We start from the raw sequence: 26,996 nt of genomic DNA on the forward strand, positions 1-26,996 counted from the left end.
GTATACAGCCGAGCTACTCGCTGGGTGGGGGGACTGCGCTAGTGCGCTCACATAGCTGGGCGCTGTTGTCACTACTCACTGCTGTCTGCTATGCGGCACCCCCGGGCCCCTACACGGCCGTCGATCGTCATGTGACTTAATCATAACTTGGCACTTGCTAATCTTTCATCAATGATCCATTAATCACTAATCATTATCAATACATTTAAATTTTAAAGAATACTTCAGCATAGCTCGTAATGTAAAGTAAATAAATAAACATATTATACCTACATGTGTTACTGTGTTGGAGTAATAGACAATAGGGTATTTAATGCTTGGTAACCTCATGTCAAAATACATCTCAAAACCGCCACTGAAAAATATCATAAATTATTTTAATATGAACTAATAAAATTCACTGTAAATCATAAATAGATGCAAAATTGAAATGTTTTTTTTTTTTAAATCACAGACTAAATATTATTTTGTTCACATTTGTAGTGTAAGTAGGTAAATATTTATATTTATGATGATAGTTGCGATTTGCTTGCTGAACGAGCAACACGTATGTTTTTCGCTTTCGGGTGCCGTACTTGTGCGTCGTGTTATTTTCAGTAATTTTAATCAAAAATGCTTACCACGCTGACAGTACGTTGGTTAGTGTTCACATAATATAATTAAGTAGGCCACACGTGCAACGACGAACCGGTGGTTCCCACCGTCGCGAGCTGCAGTGCACCGCCATGGACGTAGATGCGCTGACGTATGCAGAAATGCACAATGTAATGACCGAGGAAATGCAAAATAATGAACAACTCCATTACGAAGTGGCAGAATTTCAGGCAGGTCAAAAATTATTACAACTTAAAAATTACGAACTGTTATTGGAAGCTAAAAGTTTTTAATAAAAATAAATTTTTAATTCGTCAGTATCAAACGATGATAACGTAGCTGCAATAGCTACCAGTGGCTAACCAGAATTTTCGGGTAGTGGTGGAAGGGGGTCTATACTTGTTGAAACGTTACGAAATGTTTTGCATACTATTTGGGTTGTATACCCGCGATAGACATATTAACTAGTAAATATGTCTATAGTACCCTCCCAATGGCTCAGTGGGTGGGGGCTGACCCCATCTGGACCCGGGAGACCCTCCCCTGATTGCACCACTGATAGCTATACACAAAAAAACAACAAAATGCCAATTAGCGTCGATAGGTACTCAAAAAGTATATACAAATGACAAACCTCCCGGTGGGACGCCAGGAGGCTGCAGGTGGGTTGCATGCCCCCATAAGCTTGAGCTTGGTAAGGCGGAGCTCAACCCCCCTATGATTCACGTATTATTATAATAAAAATCAATATTTGTAAATTACATCCTTAAAATATTAATTTTATTTATAACAAATTAATTGAGAAAGAAACGTTTTTTTTTCGATATTGATTACAGAGAAAATGTGTAGATTTTGGTAATCAACTAGATTCTTGGTTAACTGGTGTCTGATTAACGGTAGGTATGTCACCATGTCAATATTTGAACGTTATGATAATGGTTTGATCTATAGATTGTGCATGACGGTATATTAGACAAAGTGTATTGTTCTGAATGTAAAAACGTTGTAGATAGCAACATTGTTTTACCAATAAATTCTGTTATTGGTCAGAATTCAAAAGATACTTTTACAGTTAGTGGGTTTTCAAATTGGAAAAAGACTTTTCAAAGATTTTCATCACATCATATTTCGTTCTTCATGCTTACCGTGATGAAGAAATAAATTTAGAAATTGTTGCGAAACAATCCATTAATAATTCTTAAGTGCAGAAAAATATATTTTTTATATAAAACTTTCAAAAATAAATTGGCATTTTAGATTCTGAGCGGAGCGAAAGAATTTATTGGTTTTACAATGATGCTGTGTGTTTTTTTTCTGTATCAGCAACGTTTTGGATGGCAAGCATGCTTCGATTTTTTAGATCAGCATATTTTCTGATAGTAAAGTGAACCTAATTGGTATTTTTGGAAGTTCAAAATAGGAAATTCCTAGTAGTTTTAGAAAGCGTAGAGAAAAACAAAACAAAAGTGAAAGAAAAGTGAAAATTTTTGAGGAAATCGATTTTATTTTTTTGGTGGAACTCAAAAGTTAATAACTGTAGACCTTTGAAATTTTCACCAAATATTTATATTATCATTTCACATAATTGGTAAAATTTTCATTATATTTTGATTTTTTTTAGATTGTTATAGCCTTGTGAAATTTTTAGTAATTTGTAATTTTTTTTAAACTATACTCCATAAAAACTTTTTCATTTAGTAAAAAAACTTGAAAATTTAATACAAGATTCCTTATAAGTTTCATAAATGTGAGTTCAAAAAATGAGAAATACATAGGCATGTTTTTTTTTATATGCAATTGTAGTTCAAATTTTGACAAAATTCAATAAAATATCGAACATTTTTCAGTTGGAAATTCATAAATGGCTTACTTTTTAAAACTAACATTATAAATGTTGAAAGTAGACTCCTCCCAAATTTACCTACCTTAATCAAAAAAAAAAAAATTACCGAAAAGCAACATTAATGTTTTATTAGTGTATAAATTTAAATTTACGTTATTGGATTTTCATAGGTAAATTAAAGTATTTACATCAATCAATTTTTGTTATTTGGTTGTAACTTAAAAACGAATAAATCTAGATACTTGAAATTTTTACCTAATGATAAAACGACCATTATCCATGCATGGTAATATTTTCAAACAATTTTGAAACTTTTTCAGCTATTAATAGCCATGAGAAATGTTTTAAATGTTGTAAATTATTATTTAGTTAGAAATTCATAAAAGTTTTTATTTTTATACCTAAGATTAAAAATTTTAATAGAAGATTTTGCATAAGTTTTTCTACCTATAACAAACAAAAAAAGTGTACTTAAACGAGACATAACTTTTTTATGAGCTTTTGAACTTATAACTTATATGATATTTTATATTTAGCGGTAAATTATTGATCAATTTTTGATACTTTGTAGTTTTTCCTAAACAAATAACCGAAGACTCACGAAATGTTCACCAAAGATTTATGTCAGTATTTTCCATATAGGTAAAATTTTCCAACTATTTTGACGCATTTTGAGCTATTTAAAGTTATGATAATTTTTTCAAATTGTGTTAACTATTTTTCAGTTATAGAAATTCATAAAAGTTTTTCTTTTCATAGCTAAGATAAGAAATTTTGAAAAAAGGTTCTCAACAACATTTTTGACTTATAACAAAACAATTAAGTTGAGCGTTAAGTAACAATATTTTTTTTATGAGCGTTTGAATATATAATTTGTACGATATTGTATATTTTTGTAGTAATTTATTGAATGCAACAAGACCTTAAATTATTTCCTTAGCTGGCTGGTTTCAAAACATATCAAGTGTCATGACTTTTATTATTTATTAACTAACTAATTATCCACCTAATGCTTATTATTTTTAATAATTTGTTTTAATATTATATTATGTAAAATTTACAAACAAACTGTATGTATAGAACTGTTGTTAATCTTGTATTGTATTAAAAAATGATTTTATTTTGTTAGTAGGCAGTTCTGTGACAATTGTAATCTGGTGAAATCTATTTGAAGACGTGTTCTGGCCATATAGTATTACTACAGCATTATTGTTATTACAAATTAAGCTAGGTCAGTGGTCCCAAACCTTTTTTATATCACTGGGGTAAATTCTTTTTCTAGGTGTCAAACTGTATGTCTGTCGCCTGTAATTATATTTATGACTTCATGTATACTATTTTGCTCTTTACACTATATTATATAATACCTATAATATAGTCAGGCACTAAGCAGTCTTTCATCTACCCACCTAACACCTAAACAATTCTGAGGTATTTACCACAGTAGCCATACGTGTTCGGCGCCACTGAGCTAGGCCTAGGCTCACGCACCATCTCCGCTCAGAATCGTTTTTCGTTAATCGTTGTTCTTCTTTTTTGATTGTTGTTTTGCAATTTTTCATGATGCTAATTTATACTATTAAAAGGTTGTAACATAACTACACAACAAAAAATAACTATATTTTTGTCATTACTCATTGTTTAACGAACAATTTATGGGAAATAAAATTATTTTGGTGAAACTGTACGTGTGTTTAAAAAACACTCAGCCATCCATGACATTTTCAAAATCCAGCGCCTTTTTACCTCCACCAATAACTATCAAATACTCAAATGTGTGAAACACTTTGTTAATTTGAAATAATTAGATACTAACGTGAAAAACCATCAGAATATTAACAAAAATTCAATGTTTTATCAAATAACGAGATAAAAGTTTTAACAACAAACGAAAATGAATTCAGAAGCACTGCGGTAAAAATACTAGAGGAAAATAAAATTGAATACCTACCTACCATCGGTATTAATTAAAAAATGATAAACCTTTCATCAGGGAATCAGGGAATAATAATAAACGAATTCTACGACCTTGGTCATGAAGTAATCAAATATAAAAATATCCCATATACAGATTAAGAAAAGATCTGACCTAAAAATAAAAATAGCGAATGGAAGCGTATTAACTACTTTTATTCTTCGTAGATCTACAACTACAAGATAATAATGAGGACATATTATATAACATAAAATAACTATTACCATCAGGTAATAAAAATGAACTACCATACAAAACAATTTGAAATTAATTTATTTGAAACTGATAGTGCTGTGGAACAACTAACTATAACAACGTCGTCAAAACAGTGAGATTGGCAAAACCTGAAATATCAACAAGAATAAATCGTAAAATCACCCACTTATTCTGTTGGAAGTCGGCGGACTACTAAAAGAAAAGCGAAAAGCACGGAAAAAATATGGCACCAAACGAGAGATCCTCCGGATAAAACTATTTAGAACCGCACTCGTAAACTTTTACATGATAAAATAAAAGAAGTCAAAAACATAACTATCAAATCTTATTTGAGTGATTTTTCTATAACGAAAGACACCTATTCATTATATAATATATTATATCATTATATTATATTATATATATTCATTATAGAAGGCTACATGGGCAACAATTGGGAGGGGGCAAGATAGGGCACTTGCCCCCTGAACAAAAAATAATATGAACTTGTAGTTCAATAAATATTACCATGATATAACCTAATTAGTAATTACTGATTACCAAGGCAAATTATTTCTTAAAATCACTTTTAAGATATGAAATAAAAATACATATTGTTATAGTATATAGTATATTAATACCATATATAGGTCGTAGTCCGTAGCCCGTAGGTACCTATATAAGATTATTTATCGCAGATAATTTTTGTTAAACCCATAAACATCACTCAGGTACCTACTAAAAATGTGTGATTTTGTGTGATACTCGCTGGTCTGCGAAGTATAAATCTATTCGCATTTTTGCTGAAAACTTTATCAGTATTAAATCAGTTTTGGAAAAACTATCTCATAACAATGATTCAGATTTCAAAGTTAACACCTACTAGCACAAAAGCTCACCAACTATCATGTGTGACATAAACTTCACAATTTATTATACCTATCCTTAAATGTCATATCCAAATACTCAGCTCAATTAGAACCAGCAACAAACTGCAGGAAAAATCTATTGATTTATACTCGGTCCAAAATCATTTTCAAGATTTATTGGCTATATTTAATAATAATATAGAGAGCAATCAGATATTGTTATCAATGATATTTTTAATAGTTTCTTATACTTGGCAGAACAAATTGGCGCAGAAATTAAAGTTCCACGTACTACATCCAAACAAAAAAATAGATCAAATTATGAAACCGATTCTGCTGAACGCTATTACAGACTTTCTATCTTTATTCCTAATTTAGATTCACTAATATCATCTCTTTCACTAAGATTTTCAAGCGCAAATAAAATAGCATTCTCAATAAGTCTACTGCATCCTACAAATATTAAAAAGTACACAATTAATGATTTCAAAGAAAAAATTAAGCTAATTAGTGATCATTATAAAATTTAAAATATGATAGAGGAATCTAATATTTGATAGCAGTATTGGATTGATAAAAATTTAATTGACTCTCAGTGTGATGAAATTTCGTTCGTTGATTTATTGGCTCATTGCGAATATTATCCTGCAATTTTTCAAATACTTAATGTTTTTATATCACTGCTTTCTACAACGTGCACAATAGAAATATCGTTCAGCTAGTACATTGAGAAGAGTAAAAACGTGGCTTCAGTCGACTACAGGTGAAGATCGTTTAAATAGGTTGTGTATGATGAGCCTTCATCGTGAAAGAGTGAATATAAACAAGGATATTTTCATTCAGGATGTCATTAATATGTTTGGAATAAAACGAAGAAATTTGCAGTTCTTATTTACCGATACGGAATAATATATTAGATTAGATTATTTGATTTTCTATTTTTTTTCTATACTAATTAAAATGTTTTTTAATCAATTTTATGTCTGTATATATTTATATATATATATGATAATACAAATATAACATACATATCTGGCTATGTAGTTAGGCCAATAGCGGTACGCGGCTGTCGTTCGTACCTTTACCCGGGTTTTCATAATTTTATTACCTATAATATTTTAAAAATTTTATTGTAGAGCAGTTTAATTTAGAATGATAAATACTTTAAATAATTAATAGGTACTTAGACGACAGTTAACATTATAGATTATACTTGGTATAGTAGGTCTATCGTATACGTACAATAATATGCTTAGTATTAACGAATATAGCTATATTATTATGTTCAGTAGGGTCCATTTCCTTCTTGAAGAATGAACATAAAAAATAAACAAATTAAATATACCTACCTATAAACTTAATGTAATATAATAGTAATTAGTAAATCAAATAAGAACTATTCTGTAACAGGTGGCAGTTATCAGTTATAATAATGATTTACAATTTAATTGATTTAAACACAATATTATGTTTGTAAAATATTATGTATCTACCTACTAGTGTGCATAATATTTTACGCATTTAAAAAAAATTCACCGAAAATTACTATGTACAATTTACATATATACAGTCACGCCTAGATAGCTTATCACTTTTTGAGACAATTATGCGAAAACAAGATAACTTGACAGCTTTACCAATTATACATAAATACAGTTGTATACTCATATTCGTATATACCTACATACCTACTTATCATGACCGTATAACTGAAAAAAATTTTGGGGGTCCAACAGTTTTTAAATATAGCTAGATAACTGGACACTCATCATAATATGTTCAAAATATAAAAATCTTTATTCTCATTATTACTGCATTTACAAAAAAATTAAATTAGGTATTCTTAATTAAATAGTCAATAAACAATATTCGCGCAGTTAGTTTTTTCATTATACATAAGCGGAAATTTGGTGAAATTATTGGATTTGTTTATTTTTTAAACTATTTGTTCCTGTATAATTTTTCCGCAAATATCAATAAAATTATTCCGAATCAGAGAACTTAAATAAGAAGCATTCAGTTTTTTATTTTCCAAATGGTCAATTAAGTATTTATAACCACATGAAACACGCATTCGCAATAAAGCACGCAAATTTCCATCACTGTGTTGGACATTTTCTAATATAAGTGGTCCGCAATTATTAGTAGGTACCACGAAAAGCTATTTCTTGTCGGCCACATAAGATTATAGTTTCAATTATCTTCAATTATCGGTATTAATCTTTGCACGCATTGAGTCTAATTTTTGTGCAATATTTTGATGGTTTTTTGAATGGATATAAAATATTGTATTATGAATAACTATGAAATTGTTACCTTGTAAAGCATTGATTTTATGAAAATATTTTTTAGAATGTTCACTAAATACCTACTTCAATTGCATATTTCCAATTATTATAAATTTTGACTACTAAAGATGAAAGTTTTTGATTATTGGCTTTGCCTCCAAATTTTTGACCAAATATTACACAGTATTTACTGATTAGATGATAAATCTATATATTATATTTGTGTTTGGACAGTGGGGACATTATCAGTCTAAAATAAATAAAGTAATATTTTTTAAGTGGTCTTTATAGTATGGTAATTATTGGTAAACACAGTACATATTTAAAAAAAATCTATAACACATACTATAGTACACCAGTGGCGGATCCAGGGTTTAATTTTGGGAGGAGTGGCAATGCCCTCTTTGCCCCTTCTGGGTCCGCCACTGGTATACACTAGGTATACAGTATACAGTTCTACAATATCGTTATCTTAAATAATTTGAATTTTCTGTGCCAGACGTTCGTATACCTATATAAGTTCAGATTATCTGTGACGATCACAATTATACCTATAGGTATATATCTAGCTTATCTTACCCATTAATCCTAATCCTTATTACGACGTTAAAATAAAATAAAATGATACTTTTTATATTTTTATCTTATTTAAAATAACTGCTTTAACGAAAATATAAAATTATTCTTAGTACAATATTATAATTTATAGTCAATAAACTATATTCACAACTAAAATGTTTCTACTTTTAAAAATCCCCCCCCCCACCAGTTACGGCCTTGATTACACCTATATATGTAATACTGTACTTTAGCATCTTGAGCCGCACGCAATTATTAATTTTTAGACATAATTATAAAATGTGTATAGTGTATTGCTAAGCACTCAATGTCTCAATGCGATATGCAGCGAAAAACAAAAATACTTAAAATTTGTCGATTATGGTGACTACCGATTCTGGAGATATTGTTAGTAACCACCTTCTTAAATCATAATTAGTTTAAAAAAATAGCATATTATAACGTAATTTCATTGAAATCTAGACGACCGTCACGTGCAAAGACGCGGACGACTGCAGATTGCAGAAACAACCACTGCCAATTGGCGGTTATTATTAATATTACATTAATTATTAAGATCGTTCCAAGTTATGATAGTAAGTTTGTAAAATCGTACGAATTTAATTTAATTTTTGCACGAAATATTAGAAACTGAGCGGAGCGATGAATGTGTTGATTTTAAAATGATGTGTGTTTTGTTTTTAATTTTTAATATTATTTTTATTTTTGTGTCTGTCATCACTCATTGCCGTTTGGGGCAGTAACGCTGCTTCAATTTTCTTCAACAGTATCTTGTTCTATGGGAAAGTGAAGTCTAGTTAGTGCATTCGGGAGGTCAACATTGACAACATTTAAAATTCTCAGTAGTTTTCAAAAGCGCAGGGAAAAACAAAACAAAAATTAAGGAAAAACTGTAATTTTTTCGCAAAATCGGTTATTGACAAAATTTATTTTTGTTTTGGTGTAACTCTAAAACAAATAACCGTAGATATATGAAATTATCACTGAATGTTTATGTTAACATTGTCTATACACGATAAAATTTTTTTTAAATATCTTTCAATTCAACATTTTTCATAAATTTGTCTACTTTTATCAAAAAAAAAATCTATACCTACAATAAGTCAAATTTCATTTTTATGAACGTTTGATGTTCAAATTTTTACAACATCGGATTGTTGCGATTTTCTTATTTTGCTGTTATTCAAAAACGAATAACTGTATAGATACTTGAAATTTCCACCATATGTTTATTTTAACAATTCCTATAATTGATACAATTTTCAAAAAATGTTGACTCGTTTTCATTACGGACATTTTCAGTTTTAAATAATTTAAATTTATTTTCTATTAAAATGTCGAAAAAAAAATTTATTTGTTGGATAAAAAGCGTGAAAATGTAATACAAGGCTCCTGGTTTATTGTTACAATAGTGGTTTAAAAATATTAAAAATACATAAGCACACATTTTTTTATAAGCATTTAAAGTTTAAATTTTGACAAAATTGATAAAATTTAAAATTTAAAACTGATTTTGTAGTTAAAAATTTATAAAATGTTCAATTTTTATAGTGAAAATTACTTTATTCACAATAATATCATCAATTAATATACTAATATATCATATAGGTATTAGGTATAGGCTGACTGACCGTCTTCACTCAGAATCGTTTTTCGTATACACTGATATTATACTATTGAATTCAAATGTAACACCATCCATTACAGTGATCCACTTGTTACCTACTGGCTACTGTAAAGTAAAGCGACACCCTCTTGCCCAGGTATAACTTTTTTTATTTTAATTTAACAGTTATTGATAATGCATTTTACAATTATTATAACAATAATTGTATATTAAGGCACTTTACAATTTTGAGGGCCAGAAGGGGAGCTAAGGCTTGTACTTTAAAGTTCTGGGTGGCTCAGCCCCTCAAGCCCCCCTCGATTTCTGCTATGTCCCTGGACTCCCCCCGTCCATGGATTATAGCCTTACTACATACTTATAAATAATGCTAGATACATATAATGTACAACAATTTAATTGTTTTAATTACCTATTTTTATTAGCTATATTAACGTATATTATGTTTTGAATAAATGGAACTGTGTAGCGATTACACAAATAATATATAACGATTATCAACTAACAATCGTACCTATAAAGTTAATATTTATATTTTGAAATTTGCGATTCTTTTTGCGCTTTCCCAAAGGAAACGTTCTTCGGCCGACGGTTGGTACCGGAACATTTTTCCTTTGTTCGTTACTACTACGTGCGGCGGTACCATCATCAGATACCTGTTCACATCTTTGGCATATTCAGCCGGTGGCGCGGCGACGCAAAAACATAACAGTTCGTGAAAGTATCCGAACATGGACCACAGGGCAACCACCGAGACGGCGACCACTGGCGTCCAGAACCGGACGAAACCATTGAACCGCTCGAGGACAGCTAACGTTTCCTGCTCGGTGACAGCTTTCCGATACTGACGCCACAGGCATTGTGCACTTCGCCAACCCATGTGCAAATATCCAACGGCTGCAGTCGCTTGCAGGACCCGGGGTCTACCTGCAGCATCTAACAAGTAACCGTCTACGATCGTTTTGGCCGTCTGTGACTCATAATAATAATTGTTATTTGTCACCACTGTCATCGCCTCTTCACCACTTGTCATCACTGTCACCGCCTCTTCACCACTTGTCACCACTGTCACCGCCTCTTCACCACTTGTCACCACTGAAGCCGCCGATCTATCCCGTATCTCAAAAATGCCACGATTCCCAACCTCTATCGCCGTGTAGTCCTCCGCCGCCGCAACTTTGTCTAAGGATTTGATTCCAACCGGTACTGCACGAATATATGTATTATTATTATAAAAAGAACCTAACTAAACATAATCCTAGTAATATTATTATTTATGTATATAATATAATATAATATGCGACTACTAAGATTTTTCTAGCTCATATAAACATTTGGTGAATATTTCAACGGTTATTAGTTTTTGAGTTACACCAAAAAAACAGAATTGATTTTGTCAAAAAATGGTTTTACGTAAAAATTCTCATTTTTTTTGTTTTGTTTTTCCTGACGTACCTACTGGAAATTTCTTACTTTTGACCACTCAAACTTCTAACTAGATTCACTTTACTACCAGAAAATATGCTGAAGTAGAAAATTGGAGCATTTTACTGCACAAAGAGGGGATGACAACCAGAAAAAAAATAAACACACATGACACATTATTATAAAATTGAATGGCTGACATTTCCCCCCCGTTTTTTTTTTGTTTTTTTATTTTTAATTATTTACCTTCGAATATAAAATTATTATTTTTAACACATATTTTTAACTTTTGTTCATATTTATTATTTTTATTTTTGTAAAAACTGTACGTTAACTAAAAAATCTTTAATATTAATTTAAATAAAAGTAAAATAGTAGTAGGTATACTAATATTGAATTAGATGGGTAATATTGAAATCTAAAATTGTGTCCAAAACCCAGTCAATTTTTTTTTTTTTTTTTATTGATCTTCAAAAGCCTGGCGACTATCATGGCTATTAGCTGATTGTGGGGTGTTTATGATTGTAGGTAGTAGAGGGTTTGTAACGGTTGGGTTTTCACACGTGTGTGTTGTGTTTGGCAGAATTTCTAATGGGGCACCCGTAAGTTTCTGCCATGCCCCGGTCGGAGCCGAAGCCGAGGATCGAACCAGCGACGGCGCACGTAGCAACCGACGACTTAGACCACTCTGGCACTCCGTCCTCCCCCCAGTCAATTACTAAGACTATTAAGATAACATTCTTATACAATCTTACATCGTCATGAGCATTGAGTCAATATTTTATATCAAAACTGTTCAAAGCAGTTTAGTAGTGGTTTAGTGGTTATGGTAATTATATTATTACGTTTTAAAATAAAAATTGTTGTTATAATTTTTTTTTTTTGTGGTCATGGATAAAATACAAATTCTTAAAACAGACAGAGGAGGTTTAAAAATTGTTTTTAAAGACTATATGTATACAAAATTATAAATATTCAAACGGTACAGTTTTAAAAATAAAAAAATAAATATATGAAAAAAGACTAAAAAATATGTGTTTAGGAATAACAAATGATTCAGAAATAAAGAATTTTTTACTAACTGCGTATCATTTTAATGTCTGAATTTTTAGCCAATTGTACCTATTAATTATATTTTGTTTATACAATCTTTTTTTATTTTTATGTCGGATTTTTTAGACAGCTGTATTGGACTGTATTATATTATTTAGACAATCTCTTATTTAAAATTATATTTTTACTTGACTTGTTTTGAAATATTATTTATTATTTTTTTTATTAAAATTAAGATTTAATATTCTTTAGTTAACGTACAGTATTTACAAAAATAAAAAAATAAATAAATATGAATAGAAGCTAAAAAATATGTGTTATAAATAATAGTTTTATATTCGAAATTGGTAAAAAACAAAAAAAAAACAGGGTGGAAATGTCCGGATACCTATAAAATCAATAGGTCTAATCTAAAAATGTATAGGTATTATATTTCTACTAATAATTATAATAGTAATATACTAATATAATATGTACATAACCAATGGCAACCATTTAAATAAATAAATAAAAATATTATTTTTTCGTGAAATGAAAAAAAATTCATGTGTGAGCTTCCTTTTAGCTCTAACCTATAGGGGTTGAAAAATTAAGCTATAAACACACTCCAATTCTCGAGGAATTTATTGATATAACTTTAATTGAAAACGGCCCAGTAGTTTTTATGTCTATTAATTACAGACAGATCAATATCCAATTATATATATATATTACTATATATTATAGATTACAGAGATAAAATGCTTATCCCTGCATATTCCCCTGTCGGGAAGTCGAACCTCAAAAATTATGAAACACAAACATACTATAATATATTTCGTTTTAGTATAAAACTATAAACGTATATTATCATTATTCATTATAATAATTTGATGAATATTGAATATGGTATCAAATATAATTTACTAATACCAACTTGTATCTATATGATGGATACATAATTTAAAAATAACAACCACTTGTAATTAGAGACTATTTTTCTGTAATTCAAGAGTATTAGTTAGGGTTTCAATATAGTAAAAAATATTTTTGCACTGCGCAGAAAAGTTATAGTCAGGTCAAAATGTAATATTGATAAATGATAGGTATATGCATAGTAATGCAAACGCTACCCTGCAATACCTCAAATGACCCACCTGTTATCACGTACAAGTGGTAGATCTTAAGAGGATGTCAGCGCACTATTTGTTTTCTCTCTCTGACCCACGCAACACATAGACAAAACGCATTTGCGCAGAATCGTTTTTTCAATGTTTTTTAGTAATCTTAGAGTAAATTCACCCATTACAAAAAAGATGGAGAATAATATTTTTGAGAGAATGACATATCGATTTCTTTAAATATTGTTTCAAAACAATTTAAACATCATTTAAATTTACAACATTTTTTTGTTTATTTTGAAAGTCGAATACAAAGTCAAATAACAATAAAACATAAAATCGATATGTCATTTCCCCCAAAAATATTATTCTTTATCTTTTTTGTAATGGGTGATTTTACTCTAAGGTTACTTAAAAACATAGAAAAAACGATTCTGCGCAAATGCGTTTTGTCTATGTTGCGCGTAGGCCAAAGAGAGAAAACAAATAGTGCGCTGGCCGATGACACCCTCTCAAACATTATATTAATTATAATGAATATACTATAAATTCATAATCAATTCGAAATGTCAAATATTCGCTAACCACTGAGTCTAAACGGCTTCTGCAAGGAATGGTCTGCCGATTTCGAACGGTCTTCGCGGCGTCGCTGGCGTAGTGAATTCAACTTCTCGAAAAACGCAGTCATTTTTTCGGCCGAAACGACGTCGTCAGCTTGTACCGGTAGTAAGTCGTCTGTATCGTCGTCTTCATCGTCTTCGTCATCCGTCCAATTGAACGTATTTATATCTTCTTCGCCGTGGTAAACGTCAACGGACTTCGGCACCCAACAACAGGTCGGCGGCACGTAATATGCGTGTACGGCAATAATTATTACTATTATACGAGAAACGTCGACTGTACCGTAGTGATATCCGCCGATGACGGTCATTGTCGCAAGTCAATAATGCAATATAAATAAATAATATAATGTTTACCGAGTATTGTATGATATAAATACAAACACTACACGATGCACCTATAAAAGTAAATATTATAATAATAGGATTACTGATAAGCTTGACGAAAATATATGATTATTGTTGTGGATTTTCATACAATTTATTATGATAAACGTGTGTAATTTTGATACTAGATCCGAGATCGTATTGCTGTAGGTACAAACTGGGTAATATTTGGTATCTCGTGTTTACACGTAGCTATGTAATTTCCAATATTTTCGATAAAATATGACTTGTAAAAAACATAAAATAACAACTATATAACTGAACTGGCCATTTTGTGTAAAATAAAGTAATGCAATATCCAATTGTACAAGAAATAACAGACTTTGGTATATTGTTATTTTTTTTCTCGTGCACGACATGTCTATAGCACATAATATATATTTTATAATTAGACATTTAAACATTTAACACATTTTTTTCAGAAAAAAATACAATTATAATTTTAGTGCATAAATGCATCATACATTATAGATACATTTGATACAATATATTGATAGTTTTATTTTTTTTTTAAATTCATGGATTTTAAAACGTACTTATGGACTATTTATTACCTTTATAAAAATGTACTTAATAATATATAAGATATGACATTTCCATTTGGTGCTAAAGCCCTCGGGCCTGGATCCATGAATGATAGATAAGTACGGCACGTTTTCGATCAAAGTGATACACTTAGACACACTCCATATATAGGCGTGCGCGGTTTCAAATCGGGGGTAGCTAACATTTTTACCGACCCATTTCTTTTATACAAATGGCCTATACATGATCTCGGGAAACGGTGGAAATGAAATTAATATTATTGTGTACCTAGTGCATCCTTATGACAGGACACGGCCACACAGGAAAGTTTTCGATCGATTATATTAGATATACGCGATATAAGTCTTTTGAATGTTAATAAAAATTATAAAATACTATGGTTTGTGTTAAAGATAGACCTATTTAACCACAGAAAAGAGCAGCTTCGTAATTCATACACGTGCACTTTTTAGATAACTTACTTATTTTTTATATAGTATTATACGATGATCTAGTTTAGACAGTTGGGCTTGTTCGGCCCTTACAAATCTAGTTGATCGGTTCAGGGACAGCAAGATCACACCCTGCTGCCCCTGTGCGTACGCCAATATGGTACACTCAAAAGAGCTAGTAGACTTGTAAAACCATGTAAGACGTACTTGGTCTGATTCGTTTCGTAAATAGTTTTTTAATCTTTTAATGGTAGAAAATTTGCGTTCTGGACTTCTGGTGCTGACGTTGAAACTGGTAATGTACCTATTGGTTGAAAAATCTTTAAAATCTATTTTTGTTAATTTTATAAAAAGAATTAGGTACAATAGCGGGCAGATACGCTAAAGGCCAAAGGGTATCATGCATTCATGCCTATTGTATTACATCGACGATATCAACATTTTACGCCGACGGGATTAACTTAGTCGTCAAGGTCTTAACCTTACGGTAATCAGACGATAGCCTGATTTATAAAATCTAGATGTGTACAAAATAACTAATTATACATATGATGAAAACGTTTTTGATGGCCCTAGAAAAGGCCTTATTTCATAATAATGCGCGCCAAACAATTATGGGTAATTACCCATTACCAATTACTTGTAAATAATCTGTAATTAGTTGTATTACATGCGGGTCAATCAGAGCCGGTGAATATGGATCCATAATAATATTATGTTAAAAATTCAGAAATTCTGAGTACTTTTCTTAATAATTATGTAAAAAACTAACCAAAGTATGGTCTATTCTGTAAAGCGGAAACCCGGGAATATTTTAGTAATATCACCCGAGTTTTTGACAAAATCATTTTCTGTTTTATTCTATCTAAAAAATACTGGATGCGTAAAAAAAATTTTAAAATTAAATATTTTTGGACTGGTACTTATTAGGTAGTTATTCTAAATAATGTTGTAAGTACCCATTTATTTGAAAAGAAAAGAAAATCATTTCTGACTATAGACTGTGGGCTGTGGATAATAGCTATAGTGCAGTAGCAATGCACCTGGCAGGAGTGAAAAATTATAGAATTTAGTATTATATCACAGAATAAATGAATTGTCATTAATTCTGTGTTATTAGTACAGAATAGATGTATAGATCATAATTATTAGGGAATAAGAGGTACCTATAAAAGAAAATAATAAATCAAAATTTATCCAACCAAACTATTTTTGATAAAATATTTATATATATTTCTATCAACATCATGCAGTAATTTAGGCTAGTTAGTTCAACTTGGTTGTTTCTGCAGGACTTTCTAAGAAGAGGTATTGAATCTGGGATTTTACAAATTGAATATACGTTTGGTAGATGTGGGCAACTTTGTTACTAACTACTATAAGAACGTGTTTACATAATTAAATTACCTTTATCTGTATAAAATACAAATATTAAATTAGCACTTTTTTCATGGAATTAAATAATTATTGAAATGCGATTAGTTTGAGTGAGAGACTATAATATTTAACATATTGTAAATATCAAAAAAAGATTGTACAAAAATAAAAATTATTTCACGAAAATAGGTCCCACGTCCATTAAGCACTAAATTGCATACTATTGTGTTGTACATTTATACCTACTTTATATATAAATACTTTATTGAAATTAAATACAAAGTACAAAACTACAAAGCGATAACATTGTCAATTGTTCTTACCTAATGCATGAACAAAATAAAACCTTGGTAATATAATAACCTTATATACTATAACATATCATAGTATCATACTACCATAATGTAAACATTTGAATGGAATTTCGAAGAACATTGAAATTTAAAGCTGAGAACCGTGCAATCGTGTATAATAATTTATCATTTGTTTCTGTATATTTTTTATAGATTATACGTTCTTTGGGTATTTAGATTTTAGACAAATCGGCTATCATATCAATATATCATATAATAATCATGATGAATCATAAATAAAAAATTGTGACATATAATTGAAAACAATATTGAAGACGAGAATATTACCTACAGTAATCACTAATCAGTAATCAGCATCGTAGTTTGTAATCCTATTACAGCCGCGTATACGCCTGTACAGTGTACACCAAAATATATACCTGTATAGGGGTTGGGTATTTTTACCTGTTGGCTGTTCGGTTTAGTTATTCAAAATCCACACATTTGGGCACTCGATATCCTAAAGATACCACGTTTGCTGTTTGGGCATTAAAATGAAAAAAGTTATATCTAGTGTTAAGAAAATATATAAGCCATGTATCAGGGTTGGAAATTAGTTTTTCCAAGGGGGTCTGGATGCACCTAAATCATGATTTAAAAAAAAGCCAAGGTCCAGGAAACTTTTTTTCTGTTGCTTAGCAAGTTATTTTGGGTTCTCAGTTCTCGCAGACAAATAATAAAAAAAAACAAAATTCAGCAATAAAGTAAAATATTGTTGGCGTTATCTCCTCGACGCTACCTTATTGCCGACTCCTGGGCCCTGGCATATAATGTAATACTATATAATACCTAGGTATTGTAGGACTGTAGATACCTACTAATAATATTTATGATAATTAAAATGGTTTACATCTAATTTGCATAACAATATTGAATAATATCTTTTACTGAACGTATAAATATTATTTCAAATAAAGCCTTACGGGTACTTGAATTTTTGAACCGTAACTGCTATGAGTTTCACGACCCCATATGCTTACGTGTTTTATATTTTTCCCTGGTTCGATCAATTCTTGAATATGGATCAATAATTTGGAGACCATACCAAAATTATCTTATACAAAAATTGGAACGAATCCAAAACCGATTCTTAAGAATGTTAGCATATAAAACAAATAAAATCGAACTATCACTAAAATCATTATCCATAGAGTTTAATATTGAAACATTAGAATTTAGAAGGCAATATAATGATTTGTCTTGGTTACATTATTTACTAAATTCTAAAATAGATTGTCCTGAAATACTAGCTATAATGCTTTTAAATGTGCCAAATTTCAAGTTCAGATCTACCTCTACATTTTACGTTCCTCCATACAAAAAAAAATATTGTCTTTTCGCGCCGGTTAACCGAATGTTAACATTAGGAAACAAGGTTGATTACTTTGAATTTTTTTCCATTCTCTATTACTCTTCATGATTTGAAACGTTGTTTAAACAATTATTATAATTTATAATATTTTTGTGCTTAAGGGGATTCCACCAGGTGATTTTCTGTATTTGTCTAACACACGCGCAACATTGTATTTTAGACGTGTTTTTTGGCAAACATATCAATTGATCTAATGAAGCGATAAGAATTCTGAAAACAGATTTGAATTCGTCGTCAAGTCTACTTGAAATCGACTTTCCCACATTTTTGATATTATTCCCCAAATTCTAGAAAACGTCATATTAAAAAAGAATATTTAAATATTTTTGTATTTCAATTTTTGGAGAAGCTAAAATCAAAAAATTAAAATTGTGGGAAAGTTAATTTCAAGTGAACTTGACGGCGAATTCAAATCTGTTTTCAAAATTCTTATCGCTTCATTAGATCAATTGATATGTTTGGCAAAGAATCCGTCTAAAATCCTATGTCGCGCGTGTGTTAGACAAAAACAGAAAATCATGGTATGGAATCCCCCTTAATTTACTTAATTTTAATCATGTTATTTACTATCCCCTTATTTACTTAAGTTCTTTAAATAATATTCTTTTTCTATTTACTTGTATTGTAATTGTTTATCCTTATATGTATAATATATTGATACTATTTGTACTCCATGCCCTACGGGCGTTTATTACTCAATAAAAAAAAAAAAATAATAATAGAAATAGTATGATATTACTCATATTAGGAAAACAAAGACCGGAAAAAGATTTAAAAAAAAAACTATTTATTATATAATTTATATTTATTTATTTATTATTCTTATAATATTAAATTATTATTGATTTTGCATTTACCATTATCATAATTATTATTATAAAATTATTCTGTTAAAATGATATAGTTAGGTATTGTACAATATCTGTAATTTCGTATTTTTGTATACATTTTGTATTTTTGGTACGTGTTTTGACGTGATGATAAAAACATCCTCTTATTTCTAAATCAAATCGAAAGTGTAGATTGGTTCTAGTAAGTTGATTTAAAGTATACAGAGCTATTAAAACAATTTGAAAATTATTAATAATTAATAATTTTTTTTTCTAATATTTTTTTACGAACTATAATTTTAATTGAATAATTTTTTTTTTAAATACATTTTTCCCCGGACCTGCTTTTAACCGTTTACCAAATAATATAATATTTAATAATTATTAAATAATAACTAAATCATTTGTTCAAATTGTATTCTTTTGAAATCAAATATCCATTATTATTATTTTTTCCATGACGCACTTATAGCTTTTAGTTTTAAATAGGTAATGTTTATCTTATATTAAAAATATATGCTTTACTTACATAAAAATTAAAATACCTACGTAGATATATATATATTTATTATAGACTACAGTTTAGGCGCAAATAGCGTTTAAATTTTGGGCGGGCTAAAGGCCTACTTTGATATTACTGAATAAGCTTAAAACAAAATTTAGGAAATGTTTGAGGCTATGGAAATTTCTGGTGGGGGGGGGGGCACTTGGCCCGTGAAGCCCTCCCCTTATTTGTACCTATGGACTACGGTGCTAAAACGTGTTAACCACGTGTTAGGTGCATGAATAAATAGGGTCTAAACGTGTCAAGTTTTTGGATAAAATGTCCTAACAGCCAAATGTGTCGTATATCCATATAGGTTTTCCAATAATTGTAATATTAAAATCGAAATTATGTAGGAATTAATTTTACCATTCAGTATTTTAATTTACATTACCTACGGCATCGTGAAAAAATAATACATTTGCGGTGCATGTTACCACGTGGGAACAGGCAAGAAACGCCCCCACCACAACGACGGATAATTTGCGATGAACGAACAATAACAAGTGGACGATGCTGGAATGGTATGCGCCGTGTCCTTGGTGAAAGGGGAGGGCGCCTGCGGGTGGCCGAGAGCCGACAAAATAAATGATGATAATAATATTAAGAGTAATAATAATAATAATGTCAAAACGTTGTCGCTACGTCGGAGGCAATGCGTGTTGCCGATGTTTGGGGCCCGTATTATTAATATAATGCCGCGCGCGCCCAGGTTCACGGGAAACGCCTCGCAAACTATATTCCCTCCCATCACCCGCGCGGCAAAAGGGGTGATGGGTGGTCGGAGGGCTGTTGGGCACACACCCGTGGGTGTGGGTCACCCGAAGGCTGTGTCGGCGGCGAAGGAACGACCGGGGGACCCCCGCGTGTGCGTTGCGTGAGTACGTACGTTGACCGCCTCTACGCCCCCGCCCACCGAAGCCAATGCCACCGACACTGTGAAAAAATGCTTTTAGAAAGGAATATCGGTGCCAGCAACAGAACGTTGCCGTCGGCCAGTGGTTTCCAATGTTTTTCTGTGTTTCTAACGCCTCGTTCGAGTGTTCGACCGAATTTTAATACTCAGTTCGACTCTCCGACACTCGACAGACAGGTCCACAAAATACAGGCTCAAATATGTTAATAGCATTGGTTCAAATCTAGGCATTCGGTGTGGTGTGCTGACATAAGAATTATGATGAAAATATTTCAAGTTGTCGCACCTAAAATGTGACTATATAACATGAGTAATGGCCAATGAGCATAATTACGTAAATCTGACCAAGATCAAAAGTTTAAAACGTAAGCGCGTTGCACAAGTTTGTTCTTTGGTCGTCAGATTCATAGACCTATAAACTAATAATGATCAGAACGCTTAAATTTTCAAAAATAATGTATAAAAGTCTTTACTCTTTACAAAAAAAATAACGATTTGATCGCCAAACTGAGAACCAATGTCTGGGCGGCGGCTGCGCCGGCGGGCACAGTTTTGTTTGTAGCTCGTGACAAGCCGTCGTGTGCGTTTGTGCGGTACAGGCTTACCAACTCTGTTTTAGAAACCAGGCGTAATTATGGGACAGTCGAAATTTTCGATTTTCTCGTGTCACAGGGGCTACGTGATGTAAAATTCACTTACGGCCCATAATTTATGGTCATGACGAGACAACGTTGCATTGCGAATAAAATCGTTTGCGAATATCTAAGGAAATTTGATAAGTTTTTTTGCACTTTGTCCTGTGCACGATAAATACCGTAACGTTCTATTATCGTAGCGGCCGCCTTTTGTGTGTGCTGGTCCCGGGCGGTAGGGTAGGGCGAGCGAGGCCTACTGCCAATCGGGGACATTTGGGCTTGGTCCGTAATATCTGGCTCCGGTTTTCGACACCGCCTCATAACGTTCACGCACTATTTTCTTGTTGTTGTTGTGATTAGGTTTTTTTTTTGTTGTTGTTATTATTGCATTTAATTAGTATTGGAAATTATTTTTGTATTGCGTACGCGTCTCATCGTCGTGTGTATAATATTTTGTTTACACCGTGTTCGCGTTGTACTCGTCAGCGACGACTTCAACATTTGCATTATATTGTCAGGTGGTCACCTATCGCGATGCTGCTCGTATTTACTATTTAGTCGTTTCGTCAGTTGTCGCCGCCGCTGACAACTAGTAACGGTAACGCGATTTTATAATATATTTTCATATTCTTACGTCGCGCGTTCCGCGTTAAAACCAGACGAACGGCGGCGGTTCTTCAAGTCACGATGGAGGCGGACGATCATCAGGACGACGAAATCAAGGAATCTATGAGCGATAACGAAGACGACAAGGACGTGAAGGTGTTGGTGAGAGCCCGTCACTACTTTCGACCCAGTGTTAATTGATGGATGGGAAAAGTGGCTGGTGGTAGTTAGTAGGACGTCATAACCGCCGTCAATTATCGGGTCCATATTTTGCTTCAATTCGACTACGACCTTAACAGAAAAATAACTTTTCCGGGCGAAAACGCGCCAAATTCCCTACGTTTGTGGTAGTCACCGCAGAGTTAGCGAACGACCGCACTCGCTTAAGTGTGCTGTGTGTGGTTGTGTGTTCGTGTGCGTGCTTACGCGTGACATTAATGGGGGGGAGGAGTCATTCTTCGTCATCGCGGACGTGCCGCGGGGTCGGGAAAATGGGCGGAGGGGCGATATTTAAGGATGTAACGAAAAGCGTTCCGAACGTCGTACACACCGCGTACACCCCCCCACCAAGAGCCAAGCTCTATCCTTCCCCACAGCCATCTCGGTGGTGAACATTATGTGAAATGGGAATTGGGATGGTAACGGCTCACCGGACAAGACTGTTGGCAGAGCGATGAATCTAAAACCTGAGTCCTACTACGCTGATAGTTGATATTTATTTTGGCACTTATCGTCTACGTCACTTTGACTTAAATGTCTACGTCACTTGAATGTCTGACTTAAATGTCTCATCTAAGGGTCTATAATCTTCCTTGAAAATGTTCAAATCAATGCAATTTATCTTGCCGTTGTCCCCACAAGGTGACGCTAGGCGTCCAAATAGACCGTTTTTTAATAAATCAACTAAAATCCATAGTTCAGATGGTTGCTTCATCAAAGGTTTTTGTTAAGGTATAATTTAATCATTATTCAATAGCTATTTGGCAAACACGTATTTATGATGGGTATATTAAATTGGCATAAATATGTAGTCCTCGTATACAATTCAAACCTTTATTTGTTGACTTCTGCAGGATTGCGATAAATATCGTCAATTTTAAAGCTAGTACTTACCTATCTATGTAGTCTTAAATGTTTCTGAATTAGTGTCATAATGCATAATATATATACCGTCATGTACATGACTGAGGTACACATCTACTTTCTCTTCGAGTCATGTATGTTATGGGACACTTAAACTAATATGAAAAAGTCATTGAGTTTAAATTCCTATAATAACATAATATAAGATAACAATAAATTCATGTTACAGCAGCAGCAACAGCAGCAGCAACATCAACAACAACAACAACAACAGCAGCAGCAGCAGCAACAACAACAACAACAACAACAACAAGACCAACAGCCAACTATAGTACAAATGCACAATGGCCAACCTCAAATTATTACTTTAGCCAATCTGCAGAATTTATTGCCTATGCAGCAAGTACAACAATTGACTCAGAATCAACAAAATCAGGGCATCAAAACTATAACATCAAACGGCACAACAATACAACCAATATTTTCAGTTCAGGGTTTACCAGGTCAATTTATTCAGGTAGATAACAGTCTTATATATTCTATATTTTTAGTTTTTCCTAGCTTGTCTTATTGTCTTATTGTTTCATAAATCATAATAGCAAAATAATCAAACAATAACAGTTGATGGACAAGAAGCACTGTTCATTCCTACAAATTCTAACAATGGTCAAGGGGCACCTACTATATTTACACCAACAGGACAGATAGTACGACCATTGCAAACAATACAGCTTCAATCTGGTTTGTAAAATAGATGAATGTTTACATGTGTATCTTATAATTTAAATTCAATGTTTCAGGGCAAAACATTTCTGTACGTCAATCGAACATGCCACAAGTTGTACAATTGCCGTCTGTTCAGCAAACTATACCTGTTCAAGTGCCTATATCGTCTAATGGTCAGACTTTATACCAAACATTGCATCTTCCTATACAGTCTTTTGCTTCTTCTTTACCAAACATCATACAGGGTAATCAAGGCCAATTGATGCAAATCCCCCAGTTGGCTCAAATGACTCAGTCACCTCAAATGGCACAAATAGTTAATAGTAATGGTCAGATACAGACCGTGCAATTAACATCACCAATTGGTAATGGCCAACAAATACAGTTAGTGAATACATCCAGTGCAAATAATCAGTACCAAAATACAACAACTCCAGCTACTTCACCAAACGTTATGCATGTAAGTCAATACTTTCTTTTAATTACTATTTAGCGTTAAAATATTTTATTTAATGTCCAATAAAATATTTAGACAAATTCATCACCAAATTCATCTTCGAGTAGTAATGAAAATAGTCCACAACCACAACCCGTGACAATTCAAACACAGTCGGGACAAACTTTACAACTTATTCCTCAACAACTAACTCTTGGAAGTAAGAGTTGATAACAATTTAACAGTTTAATTAAATTATTTCACAAAATATTAATTTTTTTAAACCAAACTTATTTGTTTAGATAATCCTCAACAATTAACAGTAATACCAGCAAACAACCTTCCTCAGTTTTTACAAAACAATAATGGTGTTACTATTAGAGGAAATAATGTTGTTCAGGTACTATTTTTATTTACTATGGAAAAAATCTCATAAAAAGTGTTACTGCTGGGTATTTCTTTTAATTTTTCTTTTATGTTCATATGAACTACCTACTCACTTATGCTTATTGTAAATACAATAACAGATTATATATTTCAAAAAAAAAAAAAAACTATCCCATTTAAATTTTACTAATATAATATATTAATATATAAAATAAAAAAATTAAATATATTTATTTCAATAGTTACCAGCAACTACCCAAAACACAAATCAACCACAAACTGTGAATATACCAGGAATTGGAACTGTACAAATCATTACTTCTCTTGGAGGACAAAGCACGTCTAATGCCACTCAAACATTACCACCTGGTCTACAAAATATACAAGTTATCAATGCTAGTATGTTTTTCAATATAATAATTATATGAATTAAATAAATGATTTAATTGTGAATTATTTTTATAGCAACTGGACAACAAATAGAAAATATGGATCAAAAATGGCAAATTATTCCAATTGCTGGAACAATGTTCCAGGATGGGAGTTCAGTAACTGAATATGATTCTCCAGGTGAGGAAAAACCGCGAACAAGAAGAGTAGCATGTACATGCCCCAATTGCTGTGATGGTGAAAAACGGTATTTAGATTACTTTTATTATTATTTTCAAAAGATAAATTCTATTTATATTTCTTAGTGTTCACAATTATTATTTTGTTTATAGAAATGGTGCTGGTAAGAGGGTACATATTTGTCATGTGCCAGGTTGTAATAAAATGTATGGTAAAACATCTCATTTACGTGCTCATCTTAGATGGCACACAGGTGAACGACCTTTTATTTGTAACTGGCAACACTGTGGTAAACGATTTACTAGATCAGATGAACTTCAGGTACAAAATTATACTTTTAATTTATAAATATATAAATATTTAATTATAAACCAAATATTTGTAAATTATAGAGACATAATAGAACACATACAGGAGAGAAGAGATTTCAGTGTAATGAATGTCCTAAACGGTTTATGCGTAGTGACCACTTACAAAAACATGTTAGAACTCACTTGAAACAAAAATTGATGGTACGACTAAATGTTGATAAATAATAAATAGCAAATAGCAATTAAATAAGAATTAGAAATATTTTTCTAAACTAATTTTGTATGTATAATACTATTATATTATTAATTATTTTTACAGGAAGGAAATAGTGTTGTTGTTGGCTTAAAACAAGATTCAGAAGTGGATGATGAAATGGATAATATAGCGCCCAAACATCATAATATGAATAACGTCATTTTAGAACAGGATGATGATAGTTCCTCTTCTTGTGAAAATAAAATGATTATTTTACATGATGAAAATGTATAAATTATTTTATATACATATTTTACATCTTACCTATGTGTAATGATTTTATTTTTATGTATTTTACGTATGTAGTTTCCATTAGTTGATTTATTTGTTCATGACTTATTATTATGTTAATAATATGCTATTATTGTGTACTGTTATTTTTTGGGATTGATATTATGTTATAAATCCATAGTTATTTTATACATTAATATTTTATTTATTCATTAATTTTTACAACTTATTGGATATTTCATTTTATACATGGTACATGTAGAATATAAGCCATATACAAATTATTTGATATAATATTATTGTAAAACTTGTGTGAACCCATATAATTATTGTTACCCTCCAAAATGTTTTATACATATTTTGTACAGTTGTCATTATAACAAGACATAAATGTATGTATTTACGCTAAAGATGTAAAATAAATTATTTGACAAAACAATAATATTTCATTTGTTCTCATTATCATGAGGTAAAGTTTTAGTAAGGCAGTTATTGATCTACAAAATTAATATAATATTTTCAATGTATTACTTTGGAATTTGGATACTTGCAATTTGACTAATACTAATTGTTACAAATTTAACCACATAATATAGAGCTCAGATTTTAAAGCAAAATAAAAAAGTAAAAGAATCATAGGAAATGTGAAAAAAAAAACATTTTTATGTTAAATCGAATTAAATGTTATGGAATCATATCATATTCATAAGTTCATAATATGGTTTATTTTAAAGTATATTAAACATATCAGAATTTGAATCACAGATTCTAACAATATAATATAAACTTATAAAAGTGTAATACTTGATAAATATTAATTAAATAAATTAAAAT

General features: G+C 31.2%; 2 protein-coding genes and 1 long non-coding RNA gene across 7 annotated transcripts; 1 reads left to right on the forward strand and 2 right to left on the reverse strand.

Annotated features, from left to right (window-relative positions):
* Positions 1 to 760, reverse strand: LOC132941604 (uncharacterized). Its single transcript, XR_009664179.1, has 3 exons — positions 621 to 760; positions 274 to 355; positions 1 to 186 (listed from the first exon to the last, which is right to left on the reverse strand). It is a non-coding gene; the product is annotated as an uncharacterized LOC132941604 (long non-coding RNA).
* Positions 684 to 26,443, forward strand: LOC132941602 (specificity protein transcription factor 3-like). 5 transcript variants are annotated; one of them, XM_061009728.1, is made up of 11 exons: positions 684 to 824; positions 23,475 to 23,762; positions 23,845 to 23,986; positions 24,046 to 24,431; positions 24,504 to 24,627; positions 24,710 to 24,807; positions 25,037 to 25,193; positions 25,260 to 25,431; positions 25,517 to 25,685; positions 25,757 to 25,876; positions 25,995 to 26,443. In XM_061009728.1, exons 1-11 carry the CDS (start codon positions 726 to 728, stop codon positions 26,163 to 26,165), a joined length of 1,926 nt encoding a protein of 641 aa, XP_060865711.1. In that variant the 5' UTR covers positions 684 to 725; the 3' UTR covers positions 26,166 to 26,443. The 5 variants fall into 5 exon arrangements, with proteins under 5 accessions (XP_060865711.1, XP_060865712.1, XP_060865713.1 ...); XM_061009729.1 differs by lacking the exon at positions 684 to 824 and adding an exon at positions 21,817 to 22,324; XM_061009730.1 differs by lacking the exon at positions 684 to 824 and adding an exon at positions 21,817 to 22,324 and having other exon boundaries at positions 23,478 to 23,762.
* On the reverse strand, positions 10,497 to 14,673 carry LOC132942091 (uncharacterized). The gene is made up of 3 exons (XM_061010395.1): positions 14,644 to 14,673; positions 14,131 to 14,563; positions 10,497 to 11,173 (listed from the first exon to the last, which is right to left on the reverse strand). The coding sequence occupies exons 2-3, from the start codon at positions 14,474 to 14,476 to the stop codon at positions 10,497 to 10,499; spliced, it is 1,023 nt and encodes a 340-aa protein (XP_060866378.1). The 5' UTR covers positions 14,477 to 14,563; positions 14,644 to 14,673.
* Positions 26,444 to 26,996: the final 553 nt, after the last annotated feature.

Source organism: Metopolophium dirhodum, chromosome 3 (assembly GCF_019925205.1).
Source record: "Metopolophium dirhodum isolate CAU chromosome 3, ASM1992520v1, whole genome shotgun sequence".
Taxonomy (NCBI): domain Eukaryota; kingdom Metazoa; phylum Arthropoda; class Insecta; order Hemiptera; family Aphididae; genus Metopolophium; species Metopolophium dirhodum.